Raw genomic sequence first — 16,801 nt, forward strand, 5'->3', positions numbered from 1 at the left:
TTATACTATACCAATCTAATATAAAAAAAAATCCTAGAAAAATTTATATTCTGGGTTTTTTAGTATAATTGACTTGAAATTATTAGAGTTCATAAGCTTTCTCACCAGCTGGCAAAGTGTATGAAATTTCTTTTAATTCATAAAGAAAGCCTTGCTAAAGTCATCTTTAGTGTAGGTCCAGTAATACATTGCCTTAATTGAGCGTGGCTACGAAGTTTATGATTTATCTCTGCTATTTTTGTTATTTTGCAATGATATAAAACTTTGTTTAAGTAATAGCAAAATTTAAGTAGATGGCTTGTCGCAAATTAAATATCATATTTCAAGTAAATTTCAAGCTATAATATGTGTAATATACATTGATATTAAATTTAATTAAAATTTATTCAGAATTTATACATTATAAATTAGCGAATTAATTTTAAAATCATAAAATTTACAATAAATTTTACTGTTTCAATCTATAAATTAAATTTGATGGAGATTTCCTAATCATAATTGAGATCACCAAATTTATAAGCTATTTATGGGCAATAAACTTCATGCAAATCATCCCACTTCGACCAGTGAATGGCTTTTTAGCTTTATTACTATCCTTTTAGATAAACATCATCCATAAAAATATCAATAAGGAAGATCACGGACGACTATTAGGAAACGCGGTAGTATAAAATTAAATAAAGGCTTTTTGTATGAATTAATTGTATAATCAATACCTTAACACTTTATATTATTTGTGAATGATTACATGATTTACATCCAATAGGAATTTCCTTTTTGAATAATTTAATAATTTTAAGGATTTCTCCGCAGAATTGGAATAGTAATCTCACACCAGGTTTATTAACTAAAGGTAATAATGTAGAGTATTTTTATTATATATGCAACTCTTTAAAAATATTAAAGTAAAGCACATTTTTGTTAATTTGGACATTTATTATTATTGAAAAAGTGCGTATAATTAATAATAATAAAATAAATCAGATTATGATTATGACGTACAGTACCATAATTTTCCGCAAAATTTGACTGCAAGCCCCAGTAAATTCGCGGCTTATGCCAAAGAGGCAAAGATCCTCAAGATCCTCTGATCACTCAACATTTCCAATAATGCAACAAGCCACAAAAAAATTAATCAGAAATTTTAGTTAAAAATTTGTTAAATAGACTAAAAATATAAAGAAAAATTTTACATGCATAATAACGGTCAATCATCTTGCTTAAAAATCATGTAAACTCTAGTTCACATTTAATAAAAGAAGTCACATCCCTAAAATTTGATTAATTAACCATTGTTAGTAATTTTCCTTAATAATAATAATGATTAAATAAAATTCACAGATTACAAAAAAAATAGCAATATTTGTGGCTAAATTTTATTTGTGGCTAAAGTCCGTCCTATCACGTGTGATCAGAAAATCAGTCGTTCTACAAAATAAATCACATGATACGACTTTTGTATATCCGACAAACTCTTGATCATAGAGGCCTAGAAAGTAAATATGATGAACTTAAAATGATTAAAGTTTACTGACATTTTTATCAACGTTGAACAAAATCCTTTAAAAAGTGAAATATTTAGAAGATTATTCCAGAAATATCACTGTAAAGAAAATAATTTTATATTAAAAATTAATGATTATAATAGTGAGTAAAAAAGTATTATAATATATTGTTTTGCTTATTATTTTCAAAAAGACATGGTTTATAATTAATATGAATAAATACTTCCAGCTAATGATTAAGTTTTCAATATTAACTATATAAACTTTTCAAGCTGTTTTATCCATTACAATATATGAAAGGCGATGTGGAGAATTGCTACAACATACTCATTCCACATGCAACATATGAAAATTTGTTACTATCTTGGGATTTTGTGGATTTGGATATGAAAAAAGGATGGTATCTATTCCATCGAAATCAAGGTATGAATCGGATTAATTTGTATTTTGATATGCACAAGTAAGTATTTTTTCAAAGACTATGGTAGGAGGCAGAATTAAGGAAGATTCTAGACAAATTATAAATTAACATAATTTTTTACTTTTATTTAACCACACCAAATTCCCATTTTCTGCAGATATGTGATTTATGTAACTTTGAGTATATATTATTATGCTAGCGTTCACATAAAGAGCATAATTTAAATAATTTAATTAATAAAAATTGGGTATCAGAAAAAAATTAATAAAATAAATTTTATTTAAATTATGGATTTTAAAAATATTTATTACTTAAAAAATAAAGTTTTACCTGCAGGGTCGGTAATGAATAATGATCGACATAAAAATCAATGAATTTTTTTGCTCGATTTTCTGAAAACTGATTGGTTAAAATGATGATTCCTTGTTATCTATAAATGGAATAGGTATATCACCTGATCACCATATATTTCAAGCCGAGAAATAATAAATTTATCCTAATTTAAAAACAAGTACTCCCTTTTTTCTTCGTTTGCAATATGGCATGCTCAAAAGTATTATTAGGAAATTTTCCCGAATTAACAGATGATATTATTCAATATTTTCGGGATGATATATCAACATTACATTCATGTATTTTAGTTAATAAATTTTGGTGTCAAATTGCGATTCCATTATTATGGAAAGATCCTTTTTCAATTAAAAATCCTAAAAATTTTCATTTTATTGAAATTTACTTACAAAAAATAAATGAAAAAGACAAAACACAATTAAATAGATGTGGAATTAATAATGATGTATTTCCTTTAAAAACATTATTTAATTATTCCAATTTTATTAAATGTATAAATACACGAAACATATGTTCCATTATTGTAAATTGGATTGAAGATAACAAAACGTTTACATGTTCAAAAGGACGTATTTTTTTATTATTAATTAAAGTATTTATCGAAAATGAAGCTAAATTATATACTTTTGAAATTGAAATTGCATATAAATACCTTATGAGCAGAAAATATTTTAGTTCTATTTTTAAATTAATCTTACAAAATCCAAAATTCATTAATATAAAAAATTTAAAACTTCATTTTAATGAGGAAATTATAAAATATAAAAATGGGTATGAATTTTTAAAATGTTTTTATTATCACTGTAATTTAATTTCATCATTTCATATTAGATTTTCAGAATATGAAAGTTTTAGACATAATTACATGACAATTGAAAACCAATTATCACAAATTATTAATTCACAAAAAAATCTTAAAAAAATTATTTTTGCACATAATAAATATATACGTCCTTATTTGCCATTTTCAGATAATGGTATACCATTATATAATATCATAGGTGATTCTAATACTAGTTCAAAACCTTTAAAAATAATTATATTTCATAAAGTTGATTTTAGGAATATGTTACATATAAAAAAGGCATTTGAACAATTAAATGTTTTAGAATCAATTCATATACTTGAGTGTCTTATTTTCAATTCTAATTTTGTTCAACAAATCATTGATCTTAACAAACCATTTAAATTAATATCTTTATTTATAAAGGATGAACATGATATTTTTATTAGTGGTGAAAATAGAAAATTACAAATTGAATTAATGCAATTATTATTTCAAAAATTTGGGGAATATTTAGAAAATATTGGATTAAAATACAAAGCATTAGAATTTATTAATAATTATTGTAAGAGAATTAAATTTTTTGATATACATACGTCTAGTATTCAGAAAGCTCATATTGCATTAGATTCAGTCAAAATTTTCGAACAAAATCTTAATTATCTTTCAATATATTTTTATATTCCGTATGATGAAAAAATTGAATCTAAAATAGAATTATTTTTAAGATTAGCACATATTCTTCCTTATAAGTTAGAATATTTGAATTTAAGTTTTAGTATTAATGTTATAAAAAATGTTTGGGAAGTATTTTTTAAAAATTTAAAACATATTTTTATTAAGAAATTATTATTCAAAATTAATAATTTATTTGATGATATTTTACCATATATAAAGGAATATATTATGAAAGAAAAAAGGGCTGAATATTTAGCTATTGAAGGATATATAGAAGTCCAAGTAAGTACATATAGTACATATAGGTGTATAAAAGAGTTGTTTACTATGACAGATGAGTTGAAGGAATTTGAATCATATAACATTAAAGTTAAAGAATATAATGATTTATATATTAAAGCTTATGAATTTATAGATGAGATGTATTAGGGATATGTATAATGTATATTCATAATTTATATTTATTGTATATCTATTAAGAGAATTATTATATATTATTCATTTTGTATTCAATTTTATAGTAAATTTAAAACAGAATAAAATAAATATTATTGGATTTAAAAAAAACACTATTTTTATGTGATTAATTCTCTGCGCTTATAAATAATCTAAATTTCCAATACTGGTGATGACTAGAAATCTGAAAAAAGAATGAATATCATATAATTAAAAAAACACAAAAAAAATAAATAGGAAATTGATTGTAAAAGTGTATGATATAATTATTTTTAAAAGAATGAGTTACTAACAGATATCCTGATAGAGCGATCTTTATCTGAATAAAATAATCAGGTTTGCCCTATTATCTAAAAAAGCCATTTTTAAAAAATTTTATAATTTGAGAAGAATTTATGATGAGAAAATTTTGTATTAAAAAATTTATGCATAATACATATTATGATTAACATTATTGTCTGTTACTTTTTTCTTTACTATAACAGCATAATTTTATTTCTAGAGTTAATGTTATTAATAATAAAACAATTTTATGGTAAGTAAGAAAATTTATTGATTAATAGTCTAAGAATTTGCATGGATAAAAAATGTGAGAGTATTTAATATTGCCTTCAATGATTATTCTTATTTGGTTTTATGTAACTACATGATCCTTTCGTACTGACAGCCGTGGGAAAATATATTGTCAATTTAGAGTCATGCATTTTAATGATGGTTTTATTTTAATGTATGTAATCACTATAAATTAAATATACTATAAAACTATATCGTATTTAATAACAACCTCTATGGAAAAAAGACTCGATCTAGTATTTACTCGATTTAAGATTGATGGATTAAGAGAATATCTACTATTTATCTTTTCTTCGTAATCTTTCCAGGATTGGGTTAGACTGAAAATTTTATTTGTAAGAGATTTTCTGTATGACAATTAATTGGTGATTTTTTTTTTACGCTATTTATTTGATAATTTCCGTAACATTCACTTAATTCATTTAATTAATTAATTTATTATTTTATTTATTTATTTATTGATTGATTTCGTATCAGGGTACAATTATTTATTATTGTTTATTAGCGCGTATTTATATTATTTCGTTTACGCATTTTTATCTCTTAACAAATACTTATCAACAATCATTTATTAATTATGTATTCGTTGATATTATAATCAACTTTATTACGGTTGTTGGCTATTACAGTAGATACAGTATAGATGTTATATTTTTGTGTGATCCCGATGAAGATGTTAATCAAAGTAACTTAGATGGTTTTGGGATAAATTTCAGTAGATAGTAAGGTACAACTCCTTGAAAGAGACAAAGCTTCGGCAGAAAATTTTACCCATTTATTAATTAAAAGCATTTTTTTATGGAGAAAACTTTATACATTTATGGATTGTAGTTTTTAGATCTTATTCATAACAATATTTGAATCAGTCGATCAATCTGATCAAAAAGACCGGACTTTGTGGATCAGGATCGGACAGAATTGCTTTCCAAAGAATCTCGTTTATTTGTGCCCATGATGAAGTCATTCACGTGTTGATGATATTACTGATATATTCGAGAGAAGACTAGCTATATCCGGAAAAAATATTTTGACGATTATCTATATAATTTTTTTCATTTTACTTGTTCGTGATTTCTATATTGTATTTTACGTAGCTAATATTGAAATATCAACTTCTTTACTAAGAAATAGATTTATTTATTTTGGTGAATACTTAAACGAAGTATCTCACTATTATGATGAGAAGAAATTTGTTATTCATAATAGAAAATTTTTCTTTATTAAAGGTCTTCATTCCACATCTTCATAATATTTACATGGATTTGATATAAAATCGGTATTTCTGAAGATGATAAAGAGTTCAATGGAGATGTTGGCATTTTATTGGAACAAAATACGTGTGTAGTTGATAAATGTTATATTATTATGTGATGGTTAATTATTGTTTAGACTTTGGTAAAATATGATCGAAAATGCCTTTTTGGTTCAAAATAGGATTTGTTGTGTAACAAAAAAAAGTATATCTATATTAAAATAGTAAAATGTTAAAAGACGAAAAAGATAAAACGTAAATAAATTAGGAACATCACAAACATCTGTAACTACAAATAACAAAATATACTATTATAATTATTATAATTTATTTTATTCAAGTTCATTGGATTAGGGTTATAGTAAATTGTTTATTAAGAAAATGAAAAATAATATTAAAGGTATAATACTCTGTACGATTTAGAATATTTGGTTAACAAAAAAAAAGGTCATAATAATTAATAGATAATGACATGCAAATATTTTGAATGTATTTGGAAACAAAGCTTTATCAATATTAGTAATATTTTTCAACCCAAATTTTATAAACATAAAAGTCTAGAAAGGGAGAATGCAAGTTGGTCTAAAAAAAGATTAAGTTGTTCGAAGAAATTTTGATAAAGTTTTATTTATTATGGATGTTTAATAATAGAGATTTAGATGGCTAAAAAAAAACTATTTCATACCAGGTGCATAATTGCTGAACGCTGGCAGTAAGGTTTGAACCGATTTTGGTTACCGGATTTATAACGGTTTATTTGTGGATTAATTGTATTTAAACCGGTTTAACCGATCAACTAATGCATTTTTAATTTCAGCTGGCATTATAATTTGGCCTAAATTATCTAAAAATCTAGTACGCTTGTATAAAAATAGAAAATATGACAACAGGAAACTTTTAAACTACAAATTTGTTTTTTGAGTTTGTATAATGTATGTAGGTATGCAAAAATATTTTAAATAATATCACAAAATTTATAAAGATTCCAAAGAAAAAGGTTTCAACACTTACTGTATTATTTGAACTACACAGTACTTTTGAAATTAAAAAGTACGCATATTTCAATATTTCATGCAAAAAAAGTATTCAAAATACCAGAGAATTTCTTGAGATTTCTTGGGATTACATTAGAAACAGGTTAAAAACTGAAAACCTAAAAATTTAAATATATTAAGTACCTTGAAATCATTTCAACTTTTTTATTAGAAAGTCAGATTAATTTACAAGTAAAATAAATATTTTTGCTGAATGTAGTGAAAATACTCATTTCTGTATACTATATAGTATGTAAAAGAAGTATTGAAAGTTTACGAAGTCATTGAGAATGATTGCTTAGAATTATTATGGTTAGTCGACAAATCAAGTTCGTTTCTTACAATAAAAAATTTTAATTTAAATTTTTTTATCAAGTTTTCTTGATATTTGGATAAATATTCACTTTATTAAAAATATTTTATAGGTGTCGGAATCACAGTCAAGTTTTCATAACAAAAGTTTAACTTATTTAGAAGTGATAAAATGGAAATGTTTATTGCATATTTCTCTAAAAAAATTGATGAGTTAGGATAATAAATAATGGAGCTAATAATAGTAACGACAAGTAATTTCATGAGACCAAATAGTGATGGAGTTTATTTATTATTTTGTTAGTTATACTTTCTTTTTAATCTAATAACTACATTTTTATCTTTTGAAAAACTATGAAAACTATTAGGTATTTAAGAAATTCTATAAATTTATTTATTTTATTCAATTTTTTTTTAATTAACTCAATAAACATAATTTATTTTTAATTCTAATATAGAAATTTATATTTTTTTTAATATTATACAATTATCATTGAAATAAATTTTGATTCCTTATTTATGCGGATTTTAAATGTTTAAGCCCTAAAAATTTTTTTTTGAAAAAAAAATATATATATTTATTTAATAGTATAGTTAACTAAATCTCTACCATTTTTTTTTTAATTTATGGTATATTTCGGCAAAAATATTTGGTTATTTATTGGAGAAATTTGTAAATATATGGAGAGGATTATTAGTATTGAATTTAAATTATCCATACTAGTTAATACTATCTTATTCTAAATTTATGAAGTTGTACGTTGTTGATGTATAGGACGTTTAATACCGTATGTTGTCTAAACCAGAATCTCGTTTATTTATCTTCAAATAATATAAGTTCATAATAGCCTTAATTATACGTTTCCATATCAGTGGTTAGAAATTTTTTTCATACATTGTGCAATACAATTGAAAATTAAATTCTATAAAATATACTGAAAACAATAGATGAATTAGATCTAGAGCTTGGAACCAGTCCAAAAAACCTTAACCCGCATCATGAAATTTTTAGGTAGATCGGTCCACGTTATTCCATATGGATTAGTTCAGAAATATGTGACATTCCCATATATCCTACATGGATCTACGTAGAATTTTGTGAAAATGCCATTGTTTCATCACAGGGTATTTGGAAAAAATTGGAACTATTCAGAGCTCCACATAATTCCACAATATTTGATATGGATTTCCATGTGGATTTTATGTGAAAAAATTTCCTGATGTTAATTCTGGCCGGCATTAAAATTTGACCGGAGTTTAATACATTATGCAAATTTTAAATCTTTAATTCCAGCAAGAATTGAGCTCCCAATTTATCGGTGATAAAATTTTTTTGCCACTTGTTGATGTAATTATAAAAATATGTATGCTTGAAAAATGGCAATACCGTCATAATCTGCAAGATCTTGTATTTTAACCGAATAAATAACTTAACCAGTTAAATTAACCATTTTAACCGGTCTTAACAGTCCTATTTGAAAGCAAAAGTTAAAACGAAATATACATTTTTAATATGACATAAGTATAATTTGAAAAGAATATATGATGAGAAAATTTTGTGTTAAAAAATTTATGTATAATACATAATATTGTCTATTGCTTTTTTTTTTTACTATATTATTCACCATTAAAACTGAATCTCATATAAGTTATTGAAATTTTGTATGTTAATTTTATTTCTAGAGTTACTGTTTATTAATAATAAAACAATTTTATGGTAAGTAAGAAAATTTTAATAGTCTAAGAATTTGCATGGATAAAAATGTGATTATTTTCCCTTATTTGGTTGTGTAACTACATGATCCTTTCGTACCAACAGCCCGATTATGCAGCATAAACGCGCGGGAAAACTATATTGTCAATCTAAAAGTCATGCATTTTATTGATGGTTTTATTTTAATGTATGTAATCACTATAAATTAAATACAGTACACTATAAAACTATGTCATGATAATTCTTCGATAAAAATTTATAAAATTTAATTTTTTATAAGTTGGTACATTTAATAAAGATTGTATTTTGTTTATTGCTCAATTACAAACTGACTTTATTTATGTAAAAAAAAAAAATTTACATATACTCTATAATCAGTGTTGAACAAAATACTGTGTATTTAATATAAAATATAAAAATAATATAAATTAAGTTCAATTATATTCTTCCGATGATGTCTCATTAATAATTTAAATTTAATACATAATTCCTTTGTTAAATCATCAAAATTTGAATAATGGTGCTATGACTTACTCTGTAAAATCAACAACTTCTACTGAATTATTGCTAATATTATCATACCTTGGGAGATCATTTGTAAATGGATTAAGTAACCGAGAAGTATAACAAGCCTTTGGATGAGTAGTTAATTGGATATTATATGGAAATTTTATATTGTTTTTTCTTGCTTCTTCAAATTGTTTATTAATTTCCTCTTTAATTTTAGTAGCATTTGGTCTATTATTTGGATTTGGATCCCAACACTTCTTTATCAACTCAATGTAACTTTCGGGTATTTCTTGCTCATTAATTTCAGGTCTAATTCCATTGCATATCTTCAATGCTAAAATATTATCATGAGCACAATTGTCAAAAGGCTGTCTTCTAGTTGCTATAAAATACATAATCATACCAAAACTATATATATCTGCTGCTTGAGTATAAGGATTTCCTTTTAATACTTCAGGAGCTACATAAGGCATAACTCCATAAATTTTTGTCTCATCTGTATTTTTTATATCACCAACTTCTCTACATAATCCCATATCTGAAATACATATTTTGTCTAATACATCAGGAATATAATCATCATTAATACATATAACATTATTAGGTAATATTAATATATTTCCTGTGTGCAAATCATGATGGACCATTTGTTTGTCATGAATAATTTTAAGACAGTCAATAATTTGATCTAATATATATAATTTCTTAAACCAATACCAAGAATTTTTAATATATTCATGATTAACAAAATTTCCAGTTGCAAATTGAAGAACTATGATATAATCTTTTGTATATGGATCTTGAGATATTCCATATATTTGAAGAATTCCATTATCACAAATAGAATAATTTTTAACCTAATAAATTTTTAAAAAAAATTGTTATATTAAAAGATATTGATTAGCTTCATTAATTTAAAGGAAATTATACCTCATTTAATAATCCATTTGAAATATCTTGTGAATTGTTTAAACATTTTAAAGCAACTTCTATACTATGTTCTCTTTCCAACTTTTCATAATTTGTATTACATCGTAATAGGCCATTCTTCCATAATGCCGAATATACTGTAGAAAACCCACCTTTACCTATTTTTTTGATATTACTAAACTGGTAGTATGGTATCCATTCAACTATTATATCACCACAATTTTCAATTTTTAATTGCATTTCTTGAATTAGTTCATCAATTTTTTTATTTCCACTAGTCCAGTTTGCAAAATTATTTTTCAAATACAGTAATTAATCTGGCATGATTTGCACCACTCATTTTCCATATCTGTATATTGATTTCCACATTTTTTGCAATAACAATCTCCAAGAATTATGATATAATCTTTTGTATTTGGATTTTGAGATATTCCATATATTTCAGGTACAATGTTAATACTATCATGTGATGTACTTTTTGTTGAATATGAAAGATTGCTACTATCTTCGTTTTGCATATTAATAGAATATGATCTAACCTGTTGAAAATACATAAAAAAAAATCATTAAAATAAAAATATTTAAATTAAATTACAAAGGATCAAAATTTCATACCTCATTTAAAAATTCATCAGTAATAATATTATTTCGCGCATTACTTACATATTTTAAAGTAACTTTTTTATTGGGCATTCTATTCCATTCTCCTTGATTATATTTTAATGGACCATTCATCCATATCGTTGAATATAACATAGTGAAATCATTTTTACCTATTTTTTCAATATCATTAAACTGGTCGAATGGTATCCATTCAATTATTATATCATCATAATTTTTAATTTTTAATTGCATTTCTTGAATTAATTCATCAATTATTTTATTTTCACTGGTCCAATTCGCAAAATTTTCCTTTAAACTATTTATCTGGCATGCTTTACACCAATTATCATAAATTAAATCTTTATAATCTTTATACATTTTACCACAATTTTCACAATGTTTTCCATTTTCACAAACTAAAATATAATCTTTTGTATTTGGATTTTGAGATATTCCATATATTTTAATATTATTATATTCAATAAAATAAGATTCAACCTGTTAAAAAAATATAAAGAAATTATTAACAATAATACAATAAGTTAGAAGAACAAGAAGATCTCAAATTAAATTATAAGAAATTAGAAATTCATACCTTATTTACTAGAAATTCATTGGTAATATTATTATTTTGTAAATTACTTAAATATTTTAGAGTAACTTTATTTGGTTTCATATTATTTTGAGACGTAAAACCATGTTTCACTTTATTACAATCAAATGAATCATTTATCCTTATTGCTGAATACAATATATTGGCAGAATCATCTTTTCCTATCTCTTTGATTTCACTAAACTGATTAAATGGTATCCATTCGACTATATTATCATAGTGTCTGTTAATTTTTAATTGCATTTTTTGAATTAATTCATCAATTTGATTATTTCCACTAGTCCAATTCGCGAAATTTTTCTTTAAATTATTTATCTGGCATGTTTTACACAATTTTCTATTAGTGTCAGTATATATATTAGCACATTCTCCACAAAAACTTCCATCTTGAATAACTAAAATATAATCCTTTGTATTAGGATTTTGAGATATTCCATATATTTTAAGAGTAGATCTTTTAATAGAATAGAATTTAGTTTCCTAAAGTATATTAAAAATCATTATATTAAAAAATTTATTTAAATTAAATAAACAACTGAAAGAGATTACAAAGAAATCAAAATTTTATACCTCATTTAATATCTTATTGGTGATATTTTGTGAATTATATAAACATTTTAGAGCAACTTCTTTATTAGGTATCCTTTTCCATTCATTTTGTATATATCCTAATGGGCCATCTATCCATATTGCTGAATATAGTAAGGCGGAATCACTTTTACACATTTTTATAATATTATTAAACTGGTTATATGGTATCCATTCAAATATTATATCACTAAAATTTTCAAATTCTAATTGCATTCCTTGACTAAATTTATCAATTATTTCATTTCCACTAGTCCAATTTGCAAAATTTGATTTTAAATTATTTATTTGACATGATTCACACCAATTAAAGTATATTGATGTGTATATTTCACCACACTTTATACAATGACTTCCATTTTCAAGAACCAAAACATAATTTTTTGTATTTGGGTTTTGTGATATTCCAATTATTCTAGGAGAATTAGAAGTAAAATCGTCTTCATATATTACAATATCATATGGTTTAATTTGCTAAAATATAAGAGATTTTTATTATATATATAAAGCATTAAAATTGAATTATAAATAAATTTGAAATTTCATACCTCATTTAAAAACTCTTCAGTAATATCTTGTGAATTATGTAAATATTTTAAAGCAACTTTAATATTGGGTATTCTTTTCCATTTATAATAATCATAATCCAATGGACCATTCATCCAATTTGCTGAATATAATGTAGCAAAATCACCTTGAACTATTTCTTTAATATTATTAAATTGATTATATGGTATCCATTCGACTATTGTATTATTATACTTTTTAATTCTTAATTGCATATCTTGAATAACTTCATCAATTATTTCATTTCCACTAGTCCAATTTACAAAATTTTGTTTTAAATTATTTATTTGACATGAATTGCACCATTTATAACTTAAATCTTTATACATTTTACCACAATTTTCACAACACCAATCTTGAAGTACTATTATATAATCTTTCGAATCTTGATTTTGAGATATTCCATATACTTTAACAACATTATTGTTAAAATGACTTTCTCCATAATTATTTGAAAAACGTTTAGATATTTCAATGACACAATCCTTTGTACGTTTTTCATCAATATATGTTTTAATCTGTAAAATATAAGAAGAATCATTAACACTAAGTACTTAAATTGAATTATAAAGAAACCAGAAATTCATACTTCATTTAAAAATTCATCAGTAGTACACTGTAAATTATCTAAGCAAATTAAAGTAACTTTTTCATTAGGCTTTCTTTCCCATTCCATTTTATCATAATTATAATATAATGGACCATTTACAAATGTTGCTGAATTACTTTCATATAATTCTTTGATATTATTAAACTGGTTTAATGGTATCCATTCTATTATTGTATCATTTAGTTTATCAACTTCTAGTTGCATTTGTTGTATAAATTCGTCAATTTTTTCATTTTCACTAGTCCAATTTGTAAAATTTTGCTTTAAATTATTTATTAAACATTGCTTGCACCATTTATACTTCATATTTTTATATATATTATTACAGATTTCACAATAACCATTTTGAAGCACTATAATATAAACTTTTGTAGCTGGATTTTGAGATATTCCATATATTTTAATAATTTTATCATATTCAGCGAAATATGATTTAATCTGTTATGATATAAAAATTATTTTAATAAAAGCACTTAAATTACAAAAAAAAATCAAAAATTTCATACCTCATTTAGAAATTCATTAGTAATATCATTATTTTGTGAATTACTCAAAAATTTTAAAGCCACTTCTTTATTAGGTATTCTTTTCTGTTCCATTGTATCACAATTATATTCTAATAAACCATCTGTCCAAATTGCTGAATATAATGGAGTAGAATCATCTTTGCCTATTTTATTGATATTAATAAACTGATTAAATGGTACCCATTCAACTATTACATCATTATGTTTATCAATTTTTAATTGCATTTCATGAATTAATTCATCAATCTTTTCATTTCCACTAGTCCAATTTGCAAAATTTTGTTTTAAATTATTTATTTGACATGGGTTACACCATTTATACTTTACATCTGTATAAATTTTACCACAGTATTCACAATAACAATCTTGAAGTATTGAGATATAATTCTTTGTATCTGGGTTTTGGGATATTCCATATAATTTAATAATATAATCTTCAAAAAATTTATCTGTAAAATATAAAAAAATAAATTATTATAATAAATAAAGTATTTAAAATGACAGTATAGTAATAAAAAATTCATACCCCTTTATAATTTAAAAATTCCTTATTGGTTAGTTTAAAAGAATTATCATTATCATGATATATTAAATTAATTTTTTCATTAAGATTCCTTTTCCATTCCATTTTATCATAATTATAAAATAATGGTCCATCCATCCAAATTGCTGAATATAATGATGTGCCTATTTCTTTGATATAATTAAACTGATTATATGGTATCCATTCAAATATTGTATCGTCTAATTTATCAATTTTTAATTGCATTTTTTGAATTAATTTATCAAATTTTTCGTTTCTACTAGTCCAATTTGCAAAATTTTGTTTTAAATTATTTATTTGACATGGTTACACCATTTGTACCTTTTATCTGTATATATTTTACCACAGTTTTCACAATAACAATCTTGAAGTATCATAATATAATTTTTTGTATCTATATTTTGAGATATTCCGTACATTGTAATAATATTACTATGATCATCATTTTCAATAGTATATGATTTAGCCTGTTAAAATATAAAATAGTTATTTTAATTAAATTAGATCAAATTAGATTAAATTAGATTATATTTTGGAAGATTCAAAAAAAAATTTCAGACCTCATTTAAAAATTCATTGATAATATTATTTTGTGAATTAACTAAATATTTTAAAGCAACTTTTTTATTAGGCATCTTTTTCCGTTCTATTTTATCATAATTATATTTTAATGGACCATCTGTCCATATTGCTGAACATATTATACTATAATCATCTTTGTCTATTTCTTTAATATCATTAAGCTGATTATATGGTATCCATTCAACTATCATATCATCGTAATTTTTAATTTTTAGTTGCATTTCTTGAATTAATTCATCAATTTTGTTGTTATCGCTGGTCCAGTTTGTAAAATTTTGTTTTAAATCATTTATTTGACATGGTTCACACCATTTATAATCAATTTTTGTGTATATTTCACCACATGTTTTACATGTAATATCATCTTGAAATGACATTGTGATTTCAAGTTGTTTTTTTCGGAAGAGTAATATTATGATCGGCACAAAAAATGCATCATACAAATTACGTTTGATGTGCGACCGATCAACAAATTAATGACTAATAAACTTTGTTAACGTGACTTTAAATTTACACCAACTTTATTTGTGTGACAAATATAAATCTTGATATGCAATTATGATTTTTTTTTAACACCCAAGTAGGATTTTAAGGCGATTTTTTACTTTAAATGGCAAAAATTTTGGTTGATCATTTCATTTCAGTCAGATTTTCACCAAAATTTTCTATTCCGTTTTTGAAAATCATCCACATGCATAGTTGCCATGGATACAAAAAAAATTTCCTTTTTCGTAAAAAACTCTCAGTTTAATCTTAAATATTAGTACAGTACTGTACATGTACATGTACAAGTACAAGAGCAAGAACATGAACATGTACTGTACATGTACATGTACAGAGAAAGTGAACATTCACTATGGAAACTTTTTGCGCTGAGTTTAACTGTGCTGCTCAAAAAGAATGTTAACTTGACAGATCATGAAATAGTATGTTGATCATTTTTTATTAAAATGTGAAATTTTTTTTTTTTTTAATTAAAAATGTCAAAAACTTGATTAAAAAACAAAAAAAAATTAAATTTTTTAATTAAAAAAGTCAGACTTGACGTTTTTTGTTATTAAAAATCAAAAAAAATATTTTTTTAATTAAAAACGTCAGACTTGACGTTTTTTGTTATTAAAAATCAAAAAAAATATTTTTTTAATTATAAACGTCAGACTTGACGTTTTTTGTTATTAAAAATCAAAAAAAAATATTTTTTTTAATTATAAACGTCAGACTTGACGTTTTTTGTTATTAAAAATCAAAAAAAATATATTTTTTAATTAAAAACGTCAGACTTGACGTTTTTTGTTATTAAAAATCAAAAAAAATATATTTTTTAATTAAAAACGTCAGACTTGACGTTTTTTGTTATTAAAAATCAAAAAAAATATATTTTTTAATTAAAAACGTCAGACTTGACGTTTTTTGTTGTTAAAAATCAAAAAAAATATTTTTTTTAATTAAAAACGTCAGACTTGACGTTTTTTGTTATTAAAAATCAAAAAAAGTGATTTTTTTAATTAAAAACGTCAGACTTGACGTTTTTTGTTATTAAAAATTAAAAAAAAAATGATTTTTTTTTAATTATATTAGTGTACTTTTGGATATAATGGGTGAGTTTATTTTAAAAGCATACTAATACTACTAATAAATTAATAAAAG

General features: G+C 23.3%; 2 protein-coding genes across 2 annotated transcripts; one reads left to right on the top strand and one right to left on the bottom strand.

The window, feature by feature from the left end:
• Positions 1-2,464: 2,464 nt before the first annotated feature.
• On the top strand, positions 2,465-4,168 carry OCT59_005833 (uncharacterized protein; the record flags this gene model as incomplete). The annotated part of the gene is made up of 1 exon (XM_025327238.1): positions 2,465-4,168. One exon carries the CDS (start codon positions 2,465-2,467, stop codon positions 4,166-4,168), a length of 1,704 nt encoding a protein of 567 aa, XP_025172334.1.
• A 5,442-nt stretch (positions 4,169-9,610) lies between these two features.
• Positions 9,611-15,207, bottom strand: OCT59_005834 (uncharacterized protein; the record flags this gene model as incomplete). Its single annotated transcript, XM_025333451.2, has 15 exons — positions 9,611-10,447; positions 10,521-10,546; positions 10,996-11,059; positions 11,136-11,621; positions 11,719-11,828; positions 12,117-12,216; positions 12,307-12,451; positions 12,665-12,798; positions 13,302-13,409; positions 13,481-13,665; positions 13,843-13,939; positions 14,008-14,171; positions 14,373-14,477; positions 14,916-15,039; positions 15,133-15,207. The coding sequence occupies 15 exons, from the start codon at positions 15,205-15,207 to the stop codon at positions 9,611-9,613; spliced, it is 2,760 nt and encodes a 919-aa protein (XP_025172333.2).
• Between the last annotated feature and the right edge of the window lie 1,594 nt (positions 15,208-16,801).

Source organism: Rhizophagus irregularis, chromosome 14, assembly GCF_026210795.1.
Source record: "Rhizophagus irregularis chromosome 14, complete sequence".
In the NCBI taxonomy this organism is placed as follows: domain Eukaryota; kingdom Fungi; phylum Glomeromycota; class Glomeromycetes; order Glomerales; family Glomeraceae; genus Rhizophagus; species Rhizophagus irregularis.